Source organism: Gopherus flavomarginatus, chromosome 6 (assembly GCF_025201925.1).
Source record: "Gopherus flavomarginatus isolate rGopFla2 chromosome 6, rGopFla2.mat.asm, whole genome shotgun sequence".
Classification (NCBI taxonomy): domain Eukaryota; kingdom Metazoa; phylum Chordata; order Testudines; family Testudinidae; genus Gopherus; species Gopherus flavomarginatus.
Window position 1 is genome coordinate 95,907,123 of NC_066622.1, and position 16,028 is coordinate 95,923,150.

The 16,028-nt window shown below is 36.9% G+C and overlaps 1 protein-coding gene across 3 annotated transcripts in view; it reads left to right on the forward strand.

Moving 5' to 3' along the window:
• The window catches only part of SUPV3L1 (Suv3 like RNA helicase), a 35,054-nt gene that overhangs the window by 12,648 nt on the left and 6,378 nt on the right, over positions 1-16,028 (forward strand). For 2 of the 3 annotated variants that reach the window (XM_050959387.1, XM_050959389.1), the window contains 11 exons: positions 602-709; positions 1,920-2,034; positions 3,913-4,081; positions 7,242-7,353; positions 8,503-8,580; positions 9,612-9,703; positions 10,634-10,814; positions 11,230-11,323; positions 12,462-12,681; positions 13,395-13,475; positions 14,554-14,730. In XM_050959387.1, the coding sequence (XP_050815344.1) occupies positions 602-709; positions 1,920-2,034; positions 3,913-4,081; positions 7,242-7,353; positions 8,503-8,580; positions 9,612-9,703; positions 10,634-10,814; positions 11,230-11,323; positions 12,462-12,681; positions 13,395-13,475; positions 14,554-14,730 (1,427 nt within the window). Of the gene's footprint in view, positions 1-601; positions 710-1,919; positions 2,035-3,912; positions 4,082-7,241; positions 7,354-8,502; positions 8,581-9,611; positions 9,704-10,633; positions 10,815-11,229; positions 11,324-12,461; positions 12,682-13,394; positions 13,476-14,553; positions 14,731-16,028 lie in introns of those variants that run through there. The other variant, XM_050959390.1, reaches the window with a different exon arrangement.

The following is a 16,028-nucleotide window of genomic DNA, read 5'->3' on the forward strand; positions in this document are numbered from 1 at the left end:
TTGGAAAAGAGAAGACTGAGAGGGGACATGATAGCAGTTTTCAGGTATCTAAAAGGGTGTCATCAGGACGTGGGAGAAAACTTGTTCACCTTAGCCTCTAATGATAGAAGAAGCAGCAATGGGCTTAAACTGCAGCAAGGGAGATTTAGGTTGGACATTAGGAAAAAGTTCCTAACTGTCAGGGTAGTTAAACACTGGAATAAATTGCCTAGGGAGGTTGTGGAATCTCCATCTCTGGAGATATTTAAGAGTAGGTTAGATAAATGTCTATCAGGAATGGTCTAGACGGTATTAGGTCCTGCCATGAGGGCAGGGGACTGGACTCAATGACCTCTCGAGGTCCCTTCCAGTCCTAGAGTCGATGAATCTTGGGTTTTGCCTTATTTTTTAGCTGTGTTTAGCAAAACTGTTACAGGCAAACCCTGTTTGAGTAGCTTGCTTTTCTTTTTTAATCTGAATGTTTGTGTACAAAAGATCTGAAAAATATATTATTTCTAGTTAAGTAACTAGATTTAAATTAACATTTTGCGTGTTCTGTTGGGTATTTCAAAGTGAAACTTCGTATGTAACAGTGAAACATTTTTTTTCTCCCCTTCCACAGCTCGTCTTTTTCACCAAGCATTTATAAGCTTTAGAAAGTACATTATAGACTCCAATTTCCTGAGTGCTGATGTACATATTATTCTAAATGATATCTGTTGTGGTGCAGGCAAGTATATAGAACATCTTTTAAAATAAAACTTACCGTTTGTGAATATTTTTGCTTTCTGCTCTGGCTTGTATAAAGGTAAAGAAAACTGGGTCTGAATCTGAGGTGCTCAATGCCCTTGAAGCCCCCTGAAGTGGGAATGGAAGGAGTAGAGATGTACTTCACTTTGTGGGATCTGGTCCTTTAGCACTTATTGCTCTCCAGACCACCATGAAGATGCATCCCTTCCACAAAAATATCTATTCCTTGCAAGTTACAGATTTTTAAGAAAAAGACTTGATGATCATGTTTACTTTTTCCATTCCATATATTTTTCTGTTATGGCTTTACAACTTGTGTGATCTTTAAGGGGCTGTTTGAGAATATTCTGTTGGATTACTAGTTTTAATATTGCTTACTTTCTCTTGATTTTTTGAGAATATGGAGAATATACTTTTGATCCTTTGCGTTGTTTCTTTTGTGTGTTTTTTTGGTCAGTACTAACACTGGCATACGTGTTCTGATAATTACATTCTGTAACATAATTAATAATGCTTGTGCCTGTGAAGAGGAGATGCTAGTTGATGACTGTAGAAACAGCACGGAAATGCACACAGCTCTTCTTTAGTATATGTTCTACAAAAACAGTAGTGCTGCTTTATTTTTAAATGGTAGCAATTCTAAAGTGTTAAACGTGTCAAAAGCTCTGTATACTTGAAATATAATGTAACCTACTGTACTTTAAATTATGGACCGAAAGTATTTGCTAGCGTCCTTTTAAAATTTTCATGAGCTTCTAAAATAGTATATGGTGGCACATAAAATATTTGTCAAAGCAAGTCACCCCCAACAAACCAAATATGAAAGTTTCAAACTCATCTTAATTTTAATACAAAATACTCAGTTATGGTAGTCATACCACACTAGTTGAAAAGTATCAAAAATAAATTTAAATTTTTATTTGGTTTATTCTCAACAAATAATCCTAAAAATCTGCCTGTTCTGGAAATCGTCTGTAACAAAGTTCAGTAAAATGCTGTGGAATAGCCAAAGTCACTGTATTGAAGTTAGAATTTTTTTCTTAGGTTTTTTTTTGATACTAGATTGTATTGCATTATAGGCTTAATGAGTCTATATTATATTATTACTTTTCCGTTTTTCAAAAAACTCATCTCATGAACCCATGACTTGTTAATAGTAGCAAACTTCCTTAAAAGTGTTTGTCTTCCAGGTCACGTTGATGATCTCTTTCCATTTTTTCTGAGACATGCTAAGCAAATCTTTCCTATGCTGGACTGTATGGATGATCTGCGCAAGATCAGTGATTTAAGATTGCCACCCAACTGGTTAGTGTACTTAAGTGTCAGACTTTCATATTATTGCTGTCCAGTGACAGCAGTTTTCATGCTAAAGACTATACTCATTTCATTGTCTGGAAGATGTTGTTATAGCTAGTTATCAGAATTGATACTGTGCATACCTGTCTACTAGTATCAATATAAATTGGAAATAACGTATAGCTAAGAGTAACAGGTTTTGATTAATCCAGTACGGTTTAGTCATGAAAGCTTTGCTATATAATATCTAATCCTAAAATGGAGCTCAGTTTCACATCTGTGGTTGTCCAGTCTTTGGTGGGTAATGATTTCAGAAAAATGTGCAAAACCTTGAAATCAAGGGTCATAGTAGCATAGAATCATAGAAATATAAGGCCCAAAGGGACCTGGAAAACTCAAGTGCAGCCTCCGGCAGGATCAAATAAACCTCGACTGTCCCTGACAGGTGTGTGTTGAAGCTTTTTTTAGAAACTTCCAATCATAGGGATTCCACAGCGTTCCTTGGAAGACTATTTCTGAGCTTAACTACCTTTTATAGTTAGAAAATTTTTACTAATACCTAACCTAAATCTCCTTGCTGCAGCTTAAACAGATTACTTCTTGTCCTGTCTTCAGTGGGTGTGGAGAACAATTGATCACTATCCTCTTTAAAGCAGCGCTGAACACATTTGAAAACTGTTCCCCCCCGGTGCCCATTTTTTTTAAACATTTCTTCATATACTCAGTTTTCCAAACCTTTTGTCATTTTTTTTGCTTTCCTCTTGACTCTCCCCAATTTGTCCACATCTTTCCTAAAGTGTGGTGCTCAAAATTGGGCAGCAGTGCCAAGTAGAGTGGAACAATTGCCTCCCGTGTCTTATATACAACACTCCTGTTAATACACCTTGGAATCATATTAGCCTTTTTTGCAGCTGCACTGCATTTTTTACTTTTTTTTCAATTTGTGATCTGCTGTAACTCCCAGATCCTTTTCAGCAGTATTACCATCTAGCAGTCATTCCCTATGTTGTAGTTGTGCATTTGATTTTCCTTCCTAAGTGAAGTATTTTGTCCCTGTCTTTATTGAATTTCCTCTTGTTGAATTCAGACCAGTTCTCTAATTTGTTAAATTTGTTTTGAATTCTAATCCCATTCTCCAAAGTACTTGCAACTCCTTCAAGCTTGGTGTCATCTGCAAGTTTTATAAGCACACTCTCTCCATTATCCAGATAATTAATGAAATGAGACATTTGCTGGAGCATCAGGTATCGGGAAGAATTGTTTCTAAGAAAAACCAGTTTTGCAGATGCTTTGGACCTGTGCTTCATGACATAAAAGTTCAACAGTGGCTGTCAGACCACTTTTACAATCCTTTTGTGCCAGGAGTCAGACTTCTTTGATGTGATGTCTGTTACTATCAGTGTTCTTTGCCAAAGAATTAAAATTTAAATGAGAGGGCTTCAGCTATGAAATCGTTGTTCCATTATCTGACATTCTTTCTTTCTCCTCCCCTGTTAAATTATTTTAGCTTGTTGATAGCTTTGTATAGAGGTAGTTTCTGTCTTTTACTCACATCCTATTCAATAGATATTAAGTCAAAATCTAAAAAGTAAATAAAAAAGAATGCAGTATTAAAACAACAATAGTAAGAATATTATTTGTTGACAACAATATTCACATATTCGACTTTAAACTTTCTGAAATGTGAAATGGTCAAGAGGTCTACTAATATTTGAGGATTATATTGAAACCTCTTTGTACTTGTTTAAGAACTATCCTCCCAGTCTTTTGTTTTATTAAATAACAATTTAAAATAAACGGGCAAAAAGCACAAATTCATTTGGGATTTCACCCAAATCTATATCTGGATGATAGATTATAATTATTTTTCTTTGTTTTGTATTTTAGGTATCCAGAAGCCAGGGCTATTCAAAGAAAGATAGTCTTTCATGCTGGCCCTACAAATAGTGGAAAAACTCATCATGCTATCCAGAGATACTTGGCAGCAAAATCAGGAATATACTGTGGTCCATTAAAACTGCTGGCCCATGAGATCTTCCAAAAGAGTAATGATGCTGTCAGTGTGTTACTTAAACAATTTCTCTTCAACTTTACATGCATTCATGTCATTATATGAAATATTTTGTTTTAATAAATGTAAGTCTCTGCTAGTCTCTGCTAAGATGTAGTCTTGAATTATGATACTGTCAGTGTTCATTAATACTAGTGGTTCACAGAAACAGATGGAACAGTGTCCGGAGAACTCCATACATTCATGCATGTAGCAGTCTGTTGCCCTTCAGTCATTGGCTCACCCCTGTGACATTGGCTCTTGCTAGGTTTCTTGTAGGACTGTCTGGGGAGTGGAGATGATTGCCTCTGTTCCCCTTGACCTTGCATTAAGGCAGCTGTCCATGGACTGTAACCTTGGGAAAGCAAGGACAGTGTTAGGTTGGGATGAACACCGATTGACATATCAGAAAAAACACCTAATTCAGGTTGTGTTAAATAAAATAAAATTTTTCTTTAGCAAATTACAGAAATAGGAACATGAAGAAAAGTTGATTTTTATATAAATCACTTTATTGGGTCACTGTGTAAAGCAGTGCTAGATTTAATTGGAGAAGTGTTTTTAAACCATGAAAACCATAAGTAGTAGCAAGTTGATTTCTTGCCTTCCAGCTGCCACATTATGTCCATCTCTCTGCTAAAAGCCCTCCAGATTGGTGGACCACTCTCAGGAGCTTGTTGCATGTATTTGCAAGGAAGTATTTGTGTCAGGGGACACCATGTCTACAGAATTTCCTTTCTTTTTGGAGTGGAGGTTTATGCATCTCAGAACGTCGATAGGGGAGGGCATTGCTCTGTAATCAATATATAATATAGAATTATTTATTCCTGTTATATGACGACTTGATAAGCTAGTTTCATTTCTATTCAACATAGCTACCCTGGCATATACTAACTTCTCTCTTCCTGTTTTGAAGTTTATATTAGTACTAGTGGGCATTGAATAAAATGTTTTACTGCTTGCAGCAAATGCTTTGATTTAAAGGGCATTGCCATGGTGTTGCTTTAGGTGGCTTAAATAAGATTTCATTAGTCCCACTGATTGCCTCCAAAATCTTTGTAGGTCTTTTTCTCTAGCTTGTTTCCAGCTGCATAGAATTTGCAGGGAGGCAAACAGAAATGGTATTACAAAGCATTAATTTAAAAGACTAAGTATTAAAATCACCAATGTTTATATAGTAATTACATATAAATCTGTCATAATAATCTGTCAATTAAACATGCTGAGTTTTGGTTAATTCTTTAACAATAGTGATTTTGTAATTCTCATCATTTTAATTTCTAACATATTTTACATTAATAAGAAATTCTAATCCCTAGGACCAAACATATGCCTTTGAATAAGTAGTCTGCAGCAATATATAGTGCGTGTGTATGCATGTGCACCCCTTGTTAGTGGAATTGTCATGAAAAGGTTCCCTAATCTATTGAGGATTATTTGTGCTCAGTGTATTGTATATGGTTTCTAATATGATTAAAGCATATACCTCGTGGGGATGGAGAAATACCAAGTTAAAGCATAATGATACTACATTGCAGGAACTGGGGAATGGCAGGGGAGGGGAGAGCTTCTGATTACAGAAATTAGTAGCCTCTAAATGCTGCATTCAGCATATTAGAATGTAATTGAACATATTAGAACAAAATATTTACTGTAGTCCATTGTCTGTCTTCTGTAAATTACTTTTGGCAGGGATTTCTCAAGGATAAATCTATCCCTGCTCTAAAAGAAATCAAACCAGAGATGGTAATCTTTCTCCCTCCTACCCATCCCTGTGATCTAGTAGATGTTGTTAAGATAACTTATTTTGTTTTAGAGGTAACTATACCAAAAGGCTCCCTTCCAAAGTTTCAGCCACTTTGATGGACTTGTAAAAAGAAAGCACCATAGGAACTGTAACAAAATTGAGCTGAGAGACGCTTTACACCCCTCCCTTGTCCTACTACATCTCATTTAATCAATAGACAATGATCAGTACAATTTAAACCACCCATCAGAGGGAAATTGTATCCTCAACTTCCTCCATCTTCCTCCCCTCCATGTCTAGAAGGTCAACAAAATTGGGCTCCATCCGACCATGTAGGCAGTCATGTAGTATGCTTGGGTTTATTTCTGTGACATACCAGCAAACAATCCAGATATGAGCAGCTGTGTCACCCCTGCCTGGCAACCTTTGTTAACTTACAAAGACTTGCAAAAGTAGCTCCCACCTGGGCTGCTCACAGCATTCCATCAAGCAAACCACATTGCGTGTCACTGTGTAAGTGCAGCCAGTCAGTCACCCTTGGGTTACACTCTGGCTTTCACCAGCTTTGGTTATACGCATGGTGACCCCAAGACGCCTCCAGTCCCATATTTCCCCCCCAGAAATGTGTGTCCAATACTGCTCAGCCCTCTCCTGGACAGTACGAAGTATTTTAAATCTGTTAGTCTTTAAAGGGAACAATGTGCCATCTTATTATCTCAAATAGTTATTCAGACACTTTAAATTAAACACACTGGATTAGATAACAGTAAAACAAGTTTATTAACTGCAAAGAGATTTTAAGTGTTAGAAGTAATGAGGCAGAAAAGTCAGAAATGGTTACAAGAAAAATAAAGGTAAGATATTTATTCCTACCTGATTTGACTTAAATTATATCAGATTGAAGCAAAGTTTCTCACCAAATGCTTTCAGCACTGTTACTGACCAAACCCTGTAGGTCAGGACCCCACCCCCGCGTCCAGGGAATGCTTCCTTTGTTGAGTGAGTTGCTGTGAATGCGATGGGCAGGGAGAGACGGGGTGGTGCTTTGGGGCGTTTGTCCCTTATTTTTACAGTTTCAGTCCCTCTCTTTAAAAACATTTCCAGCTAGGAGACAATCTCTATGTGAGAGGATGTTCCCTGCTGGCTTTTTCTCACCTGTTTGAGTTTTTTGTTTCTGTTCATGCTTCATGACTCTGTTTACTGCTTAAATGTAAGTTAAGCAGAACATACATTCCTTTATCTAGAACAGACCTGTTGCCCAAACTGAAGATATGCCCTGTGCAGTGATTATTACATAAGTTTGTAGGGTGTGAATACAGGGGCATAGTCTGTCACATTTTCCCAATTGTTTTCCCCTTTGGAAAATATTCTAATTCTATTTTTAAGATAATTTAACTTCTACTTCCCTTATTCTTTTAGTGTGTGCCATGTGACTTGGTAACAGGAGAAGAGCGTGTTCTTGTTGATCCAGAAGGCAGACAAGCAACCCATGTTTCTTGCACTATTGAGATGTGCAGTGTTACTACGCCTTGTATGTATGCATGGTTATTTTCTTCATATGCATGGGTTTCTTTATATGCAATGATGCTTACACTCCATGTTGAAATTAGTAATATTTGAAATTATTAATATGGAAAACTACCAAACACTAATTTAATAATAAATTCCTTTATTCAATCCAAAGGCCGAACTTATACAATTGGTCTAAACATGCTTATTAGTTAGGCTTTTTAGCCAGTTTACTACATCCAAAAAGTAACACATCATTTATCAGAATTTGATCAAGATACTTACAAATGGGCTGTTAAACCCAGGGGTGTTTAGACCCATATAGGTCACCTCCAGTGTGGTCAGGCAGGTATTAGCAATGAACCCTTTAAGAGTTTATCTTTTATATCCTTTAACAAGTAGGTGATGTCATTGCCAATTACTGACTTCAGCTAAAAGACAATTCGAGACAATTCACCCTTATTTCCAGTCTTAATCCAGATAAGATTTACAACCTCCTTTCTTCTCAAGGCATTTCCTCCCCTCCTTCTTGCTGTCGAACAGCTTTCCCATTGCACCTGAGTTCACACAGGCTTTAATACTAGTTTGTGGGTTGGGGAAGGGTCGTGTTGGCTCATTTTAAGACAGATTGTCTGTGTTTTATTTAAAACCACCTGCAGTCACCCCTGTTGGTCAGAGGCATTCTTTTTAGAAACGTCCTGTTATCTCATTAGTTGTTCTTTGAACCAGACATCTTCCCTATTTTATTCCTTCTGGCTTTACCACTTATTATTTTCAAGGCCTGCCTTCTGCTTGCCAGGCAGGGTCTTCCTTTACAATGCACATATATTTCCTTAAGCAAGCACAAGCTGACTCTAATTCTTTAATTTCATTTTTATCCTACCCCCTGTAAGAGGTTAAACTTAAGCAATTTATTCTAGTCTTGCAAGTGCTGTATGTATTCTTATTTCTAACTTAGCAATTTCTGATCTCTGCTATAGCACTGTCATCTGAGAGTAATTAAATCTGGATACTCTCAGAGCAATCTTGGAATGCAGAAGAAACTGAGTTTGAATAATTCTTGTAGGAAATAACTTCTATTTTGTATTGTGCTTCTTGGAGATGTTCCTTCATATGTAGTTGTGTCATCTAGGCACTCGTCACCTAGCATCATAATTTTCTTGTTTTTAAGATGAAGTGGCTGTCATTGATGAAATTCAGATGATCAGAGATCCGGCTAGAGGATGGGCTTGGACCAGAGCACTTTTAGGTATGTCCATCAGTGTTGAAACAGAGCCATTTGACATTTAATAAACTAACTCCAAGTGTGTTAAACTTACCACTAATTATGTTGAAAGAATTTGTTGTTTTGTTTACCTGCTTGATTAGTAGAGAAGTCTCATTTTATCATATAATCTACTTATTACACTTTTGTAAATTGAAAAATTGTAATTATAGGTAATCCAACAGAATTTTAATTTAAAGCTTAGTGTTAAATGTGTCTGGCTTGGCAAATAATAAACATTTCTATAATCTTTTAAATTTTAGATTTGGCTGATTATCTCCTCCCCGCGCCCCCCCCCCCCATGGGTTTAATTATAAACCAAATTTCTTGCAGGCACGTGTTTTCAATTTTATGGGGTTTTTTTTCGGTGGGAACTTTTGAATTTTCTTTTGTCTTCAAAGCTTGGAAATCTCACATTTTGGGGTTTTTCTCTCCCCTTTCTTTTACCACTGAATTCAGCAGAATGATTAAAAAAAAATTCTCTCCCTTAATTTTACCTCTTTCCCCACTCTGTGACTTTTGAAAAGTTAGAGTGGAAAAAGGAAACTCTAACTTTTCTATATTTGAGGAAATTTTGAGAAGTTAGAGTAGAAGAGTTAGTTTCACTTTTCCTTTTACAAGTGAAGCAATGAAGCCTTAGGCATGTGTTCCCATGTTGGGCAAATATGAAGATGATGGCATGGCACCAAGAGGGTGTCATCAGAATATTAACTTTTAAGGTAATTATCAGATGGATGATTTGACATTGGCTAATAGTTGGTAAGGTCAAGAATTGCTCCATTAAAACTTAGCAGTGTATATAGTGGTGGTTTAGGTAAATACACAAGAAAAAGTTACAGTGACTACGGATATGTAGGAAGAAAAAATAAACAAGGAAATAAATCCCATCCTTTATTGCCTTCTTCAGTAGGCAGGATTTTTTTATTTTTTTGTAACCACCTCTGTCAGCTGTCAGTATTGCTGATTTGTGTGAACACTTATATTTTAACGCCTTATTTCACTACACTTTTTTTCAGGACTCAATGCAGAAGAAGTTCACGTTTGTGGAGAAGCTGCTGCTATTGACTTGGTGACAGAGCTCATGTATTCTACAGGAGAGGAAGTGGAGGTAGATCTTATACTGTCCCCTTTTTTCTCCCCTGTCCAGTGGCTATAAAGTTGTACACACTTTACTATCTACTAAGATGGCTAAAATTTTGCAGGTATCTACTGGATCCCTCATTTGAGAAAATACTGATCAAATCTACAGGAGTCAGAGTTTGTGTTTGATATGTTGGCTACGTAAGCCTCCTGAATCAAAAGGAGGTTTCTTAGAGATGTTGCAAAATAAACCTTTATTGGCAAAAATATTATTGCCCTTACCAGGAGAACAATGGATCTTACAATTTCTACTGACTTACCTAGAGAGAGTGCTAGATCTATGCTGAGACTTCCTTCACATACCCATTTTCCTTAGAGGTCACAATGCCTACCTTTTGCTCAGGTCACTTTATTTTTAGTTACTTGTTCTTAAGAAATCAAAAATCAGTAGAAGAGTATAAAATACTAAAAGGGTTAACATATGCCAAGGAAAAAAGCTATAAAAAGAAAAACAGACTAACTCCGGCTAGCTACCTCCATGTGCTCGCCTGCAAGGGACATTTTACAAACACAGGTCCCGACCCTGAAAGCATTCTGCCTGCAGGACTCCCATATTGGAGAGCACATTTTTTTCTCCCTAGTATTAATACAGTTTTACTTACATTATATATGTCTGCAGTGGAATCTAATTTAAAAATAAAAGTGGCTTCTTTTCTGTCTCCTGAAAAGGTCTTTAAGTCCCCGGTTTGGAAATGCTCATGAGAATGTTCATTACTGTTTGGAAGGCAGAAGGGGATGCAACCTTTTCTCTTAGTGCTTCTCTTATTGGGATTGTGAGGCACAGCATAATCTTAAAGTTATGATTGATTTTTTCATATGAAGTTAAATGTTCATAGTATTATACATTTTGCAAAGGATTTTTGTGTTTTGCCTTGACAAAACGGCTGTTTGATCCTAGGTCAGAAACTACAAGAGGCTTACCCCTATTACCGTGTTGGATTATGCGCTAGAGTCTTTAGATAACCTCCGTCCTGGTGACTGCATTGTCTGTTTCAATAAGAACGATATTTATTCTGTGAGTCGGCAGATTGAAGCCCGAGGACTAGAATGTGCTGTCATATATGGCAGTCTCCCACCTGGTAAGATACTAGCTTTATCTTACTTTTAAAGAGAACGCTCTGTTTATTGCTGCTACCATATGAAAAGTATTTAATAAAGAGTCTTTACGTTTTTCAAGCTCTATATCTAGATATTGAATTAAGACAATACTGAGCACATTTTCTTTGTCTTGTTTTATAATCTTGGAGTTAGATCTTTATCAGCTGTGTAATCTTAATTTTGTTCTTCCAACAATAAGTTTTATTTTTTTTTGATTTATTTAAAATGCCACCCTTCCATTTTTCTGGCAACACTTGCAAAAATTAACATTCATGTTTCTTCAACCTGTTATGCTTTTGTTCAGTGATATGTAAGAGCACACAATCTTTTTGTATAACCTCTTTTTGTGTTGTAAGTCTGTTACATAAAATCTACTTGTGATTGATTCTGTTCTAGGGACAAAGCTTACCCAGGCAAAGAAATTCAATGACCCTGATGATCCATGTAAAATTCTAGTTGCTACAGATGCAATAGGAATGGGGCTTAATTTGTAAGTACTCTGAATAGGTTAAGGCTTATTTTTCAATGAGACAAGTGTGCTGGTTTTCCTCAGTCTTTGACAGTTTGTTTAATATGGATAAAAACCCTTTATGTACAGTGTGCAGTATGTGTGTACATGTGTTCTCACTAGAATTAAGTGGTGGCTGATCTGACTGGGTTGAGCTATACTTTCTAGATAACTGCTCATTTAGACTGCATCCTGGGTGGCACTGAGCATCTTCAGTTCAGTGGCATTTGAGAATGCTCCGCTCCACACAGGATTAGATTCCTATTCTCTGATGTGAAAACTAGAGGTGTGCATTTCAGAAATCTTAGTGGTCCTAGTCAGGTCCCAGATGTTGCCATATTTTTTTGTGATGTGGTCACCATTGGACTCTGCTGAGACTGCCAACCACTGAATCAGTGGATATCTAATTACTCTGGGGGTATGTCTTCACTATCCGCCAGATAGGCAGGTAGCGATCGATCCAGCAGGGATTGATTTTATTGCGTCTAGTCTAGAGGCGCAAGCAGAGTCGACGGGGGAGTGGCAGCAGTCGAGACACCGCGGTGAAAACAGCACTTAGATCGATCTAAGTACGTCCACTTCAGCTACGTTATTCATGTAGCTGAAGTTGTGTAACTTAGATCGATTTCCCCCCCCCCGCCCACCTTGCGTAGACCAGGGCTAAGTATTCCTTCTTAAACAGGACTGATAGGTGTTGGCCTAGTGCTGTGGGAAACTTGCAGTGCTGCTGCCCATGCTGTGTCTGTTCCATGGCTAAAGGAAGGCCTTCTGTTTCCAAAGCCTTCAGTCTGGCAACTTTGAACAGTAAATTCATATTAGAATAACATCTACAGTCTGAAGACCTCCTGCTTTGTGAAAAGAAGGGACCTTGATAGGAAAAAGGAACTCCTTGCTCTGCAGTAATTAGCTCTATGGAAATAACTTGCATGACTGAAGAGAAAGTATGCAGTGTAGTTGTAGCTGTGTCGGTACCAGGATATTAGAGACACAAGGTGGGTGAGGTGGACCAATGCTCTCATCCACAGAAGTTGGTCCAATAAAAGATACTAGCTCACCTACCTTTTCTCTGCAAGAGAAAGTAGTCAGTGATTTTTGTCTGTTTTTTGTTTAAATGTTTCAGGAGTATAAAGAGAATCATTTTTAATTCTCTAATAAAGCCAAGTATCAATGAAAAGGGAGAGAAGGAAATGGATGCAATTACAACCTCTCAGGCGCTACAAATTTCAGGCAGAGCTGGAAGATTTAGCTCTGTGTTCAAGGAAGGGGAAGTCACTACAATGCATCGTGATGACCTTGTATTGCTGAAAGAAATTTTGAATAGGTCTGTGCCTCCCATAGAGGTAAGAGTCTTAAGTGTTCTGCTCTCACCAAAATGTTCTGGAACTGCCTTGGTATATTGTGATCCCGTATTCTTCTTCACTGTACACTGGGGTGGGCAATCTATGGCATGCGCGCCAAAGGTGGCACAAGAGCTGATTTTCAGTGGCACTCACACTGCCTGGGTCCTGGCCACCGATCCGGAGGGCCCTGCATTTTAATTTAATTTTAAATGAAGCTTCTTAAACATTTAAAAACCCTTATTTTACTTTACATACAACAATAGTTTAGTTGTATATTACAGACTTAGAAAAAGAGACTGTCTGAAAACTTTAAAATTTATTACCGGCACACGAAACCTTAAATTAGAGTGAGTAAATGAAGACTTGGCACACCACTTCTGAAAAGTTGCCGACCCCTGCTGTACACTATTGAATCTGAGTAAGAAAATTGAATTGTACAGTGCTGTCATTCTGAATGCCTGGGGCATCTGCAGGTTCCAGAAAACTCTTGAAGTCTCTCACTCAGATACTGCAGCTGCTCTTCTAGACTCTCTCTTCTTGAGCTTTGTTTTCATTTTGGTTCTTAAAAGTTCAGGATGGTGGTGCTCTGTGATAGGTTCCATGGGGTACAGTGATTTCTTGCATGCTATTCTGCTGGATTTTGCTTTTGAGACAACCTTTTAAAATAACTTTCTTTTGTTAAAAAGCAATGTTCATTTGTTCTTTTTCCCTAGACAGCTGGCCTGCATCCTACTGCTGAGCAGATAGAAATGTTTGCATACCATCTCCCTGATGCTACTCTATCAAATCTAATGGTAAGAATGATTAAACCTATAGGAACATGAGCTTTCATTTTTAAAATCACATAAATGTTACCTTATAATTATTACTACACTGCAGTGCAATGTAATTTAAAAGCCAAGGTGCTGCTTTGTGAGGTTTTTATTAAGCAATTAGACTTTTCTGTCTACCAGCATAATGACAACTGATGAATTCAGAATGCTCATGGTGTAACACTCTGAGTCACTACTGACCTGGAAGTCTCCAGGTAATCTTGTTTTGTTTTTAAGAGCATTTGTTGCTGCAGCCGCTGCTGTTCACTTGTTTTGGTATTTTTAAAAGTATACTTTTTGCTCTGAAGTTTGAGACATGCACTCAGATATTGAAGCAAAAATAATAGTTTTGGAAACTGCTTTTTGTGGGAACTCTTCAAAACTAAACTAGTCATCTAGAATGGTTGAATGTATCTCTACTGATGATGTCCATACCGGTAAGAACTAATGCTGTGGACACTTTAGATTTTATTTTATTTTTTTAAAATCTTAAATATGTTTCAGGCACAGGTGGGGAGGAATTTGTCTTTATACTCTTTGATCTCAACTCCTGCAACATTTTAGTTGATCTGTTTTCTCACTACTTTTTCCTGTAATCTCAAAATCCTAAAGCCAGCCTTAAAATAATGTAATGGTTGAATGATCTACTAAGATAAAAAGAAATCTACCTTGTGTTATGATGGTGACACAAATTTACAACAATTGAATGTAGAAATAACTGACTTTGAGATCATACTATGTGCCTTATTATGTATGCTCTTATATTATATTATTACTTTATTATACATTTTAAGAAGCAGTTGTTTTACTTTTTTTAAGTAGCGTCACATACTACTGAATCTGCATTACAGATGTAATTTTTAAAGGTAATTATGCAAGGAGAGAACAAACAAAAATGATTGGTTTTTTTTTAAGGTACCATTCTAATGTAATCAGACTTTGAAAGAGCTCATCAAGTATTCAGTTGTTAGCATGGCAGTATAAAAGCTGACGACCATCATTTATCATAATCTTAACGTGAACTTCAACTATTAACAGTATTTTAATTTTTTCTGAACAGGATATCTTTGTGAGCCTCTCACAAGTGGATGGGCTCTATTTTGTCTGCAATGTTGATGACTTTAAATTTCTAGCAGATATGATTCAGCACATTCCACTAAACTTAAGAGTAAGGTATGTGTTCTGCACAGCACCCATCAACAAAAAACAGCCTTTTGTCTGCACCTCTTTGCTAAAGGTACGTTCTTCAAATATACAGTTATTTATAATTTGACTAGATCAGTCTTAAGCAAACTGGCAGTTTCCAAGTGCATTTTAAAAAGCTCACATGGAAGTAGAAATACAAACTAGCTGGTGAATTTGTAAAGAATACAACCTCTATTAACCATTCAGATAAAGGTTTGTAAATGCATTAGCTCTTCACTCTTGGAGCTCAGCTTCCACTTTAGGATGTAAATTAAAAATAAAAAATAAAAAAAAGTTGTCTAAATTTTCCCTTTATTCACATCACAAAATTCCCATAACTTGCCCATTGGGAATTTCTGAACTAGCAGAGGTCAGGAATGATGTACATATTCAGAGTTGTATGGCATTAAGCTTTGCACAGCACCTTCTAGCAGTAGCTTGCCTACAACCAGCTGGTGCCATTATTAGTAACTCATTTTTTCTCAGCATCCAGTTTGTGAATAAAATAGAAGTACTTAAGCTCAACTAGATTAATCATTGATTTTATGATTGACTTTAAAAAAACCCCAAACTTAGCCCAATAGTGAATTCACATAACTAAAAATTGAAGTATTTGACCATATATGATCTATTTCATAGTGTAGTCCTGCAAAGCCTGACTTGAGTAATCTTTAGTCATGTGAGTAGTCCACTGAAAGCAGTGGAAACTACTCATGTAAGTTGGGCTTTGCAGGATCAGGCCCTTGCTCAGTGACTTCCTGTTAGTTTATATCAAATGCTGCCACATTTGTTTCTCTTTGTTTGGACAAAACACTTTTTCAGAGTAAAAAACAATTTTTTTTGCTGCATATCAGTGAAATGAGAAATCTCTTATTTGTGTGAAAATACAGATCTATATTTTACAAATTGGCTAGTGATTTTACTTTTCTCAAATTCTGAGTGCGTCATTTAAGCAGTAAAAAGGGCCTGATCTTCAGAAAATGCTTAGCTCTCGCCCTCTGAAAATCAGACCCCTGCCCAATGTCTGAATTTGGGCACCCAAAATCACTAATGACTTTTGAAAATTTAGGCCATAGCTTTTGTGATTGAGTTGTCTGTTGGCAAAACAGCTAAGATTCACAAGTGTCAGTGGTTAATTTCTATTTAAAAAAAACAAAAAAAACCCTTTTTTTTTTAAGCTGAGAATAGTGTCTTGATTACATCAGGGAATGAGTATCCAACATCACTTTCTCAACCTAGAAAAAATAATCTGAAATAAGAGAAGCGTTGTTAGGATTCAACAAAATGAGCTGGCTGCTGATAGATCTAAGACAATGGGCAAAGCCCAGCTGACCATGCTAGGAGGAGATC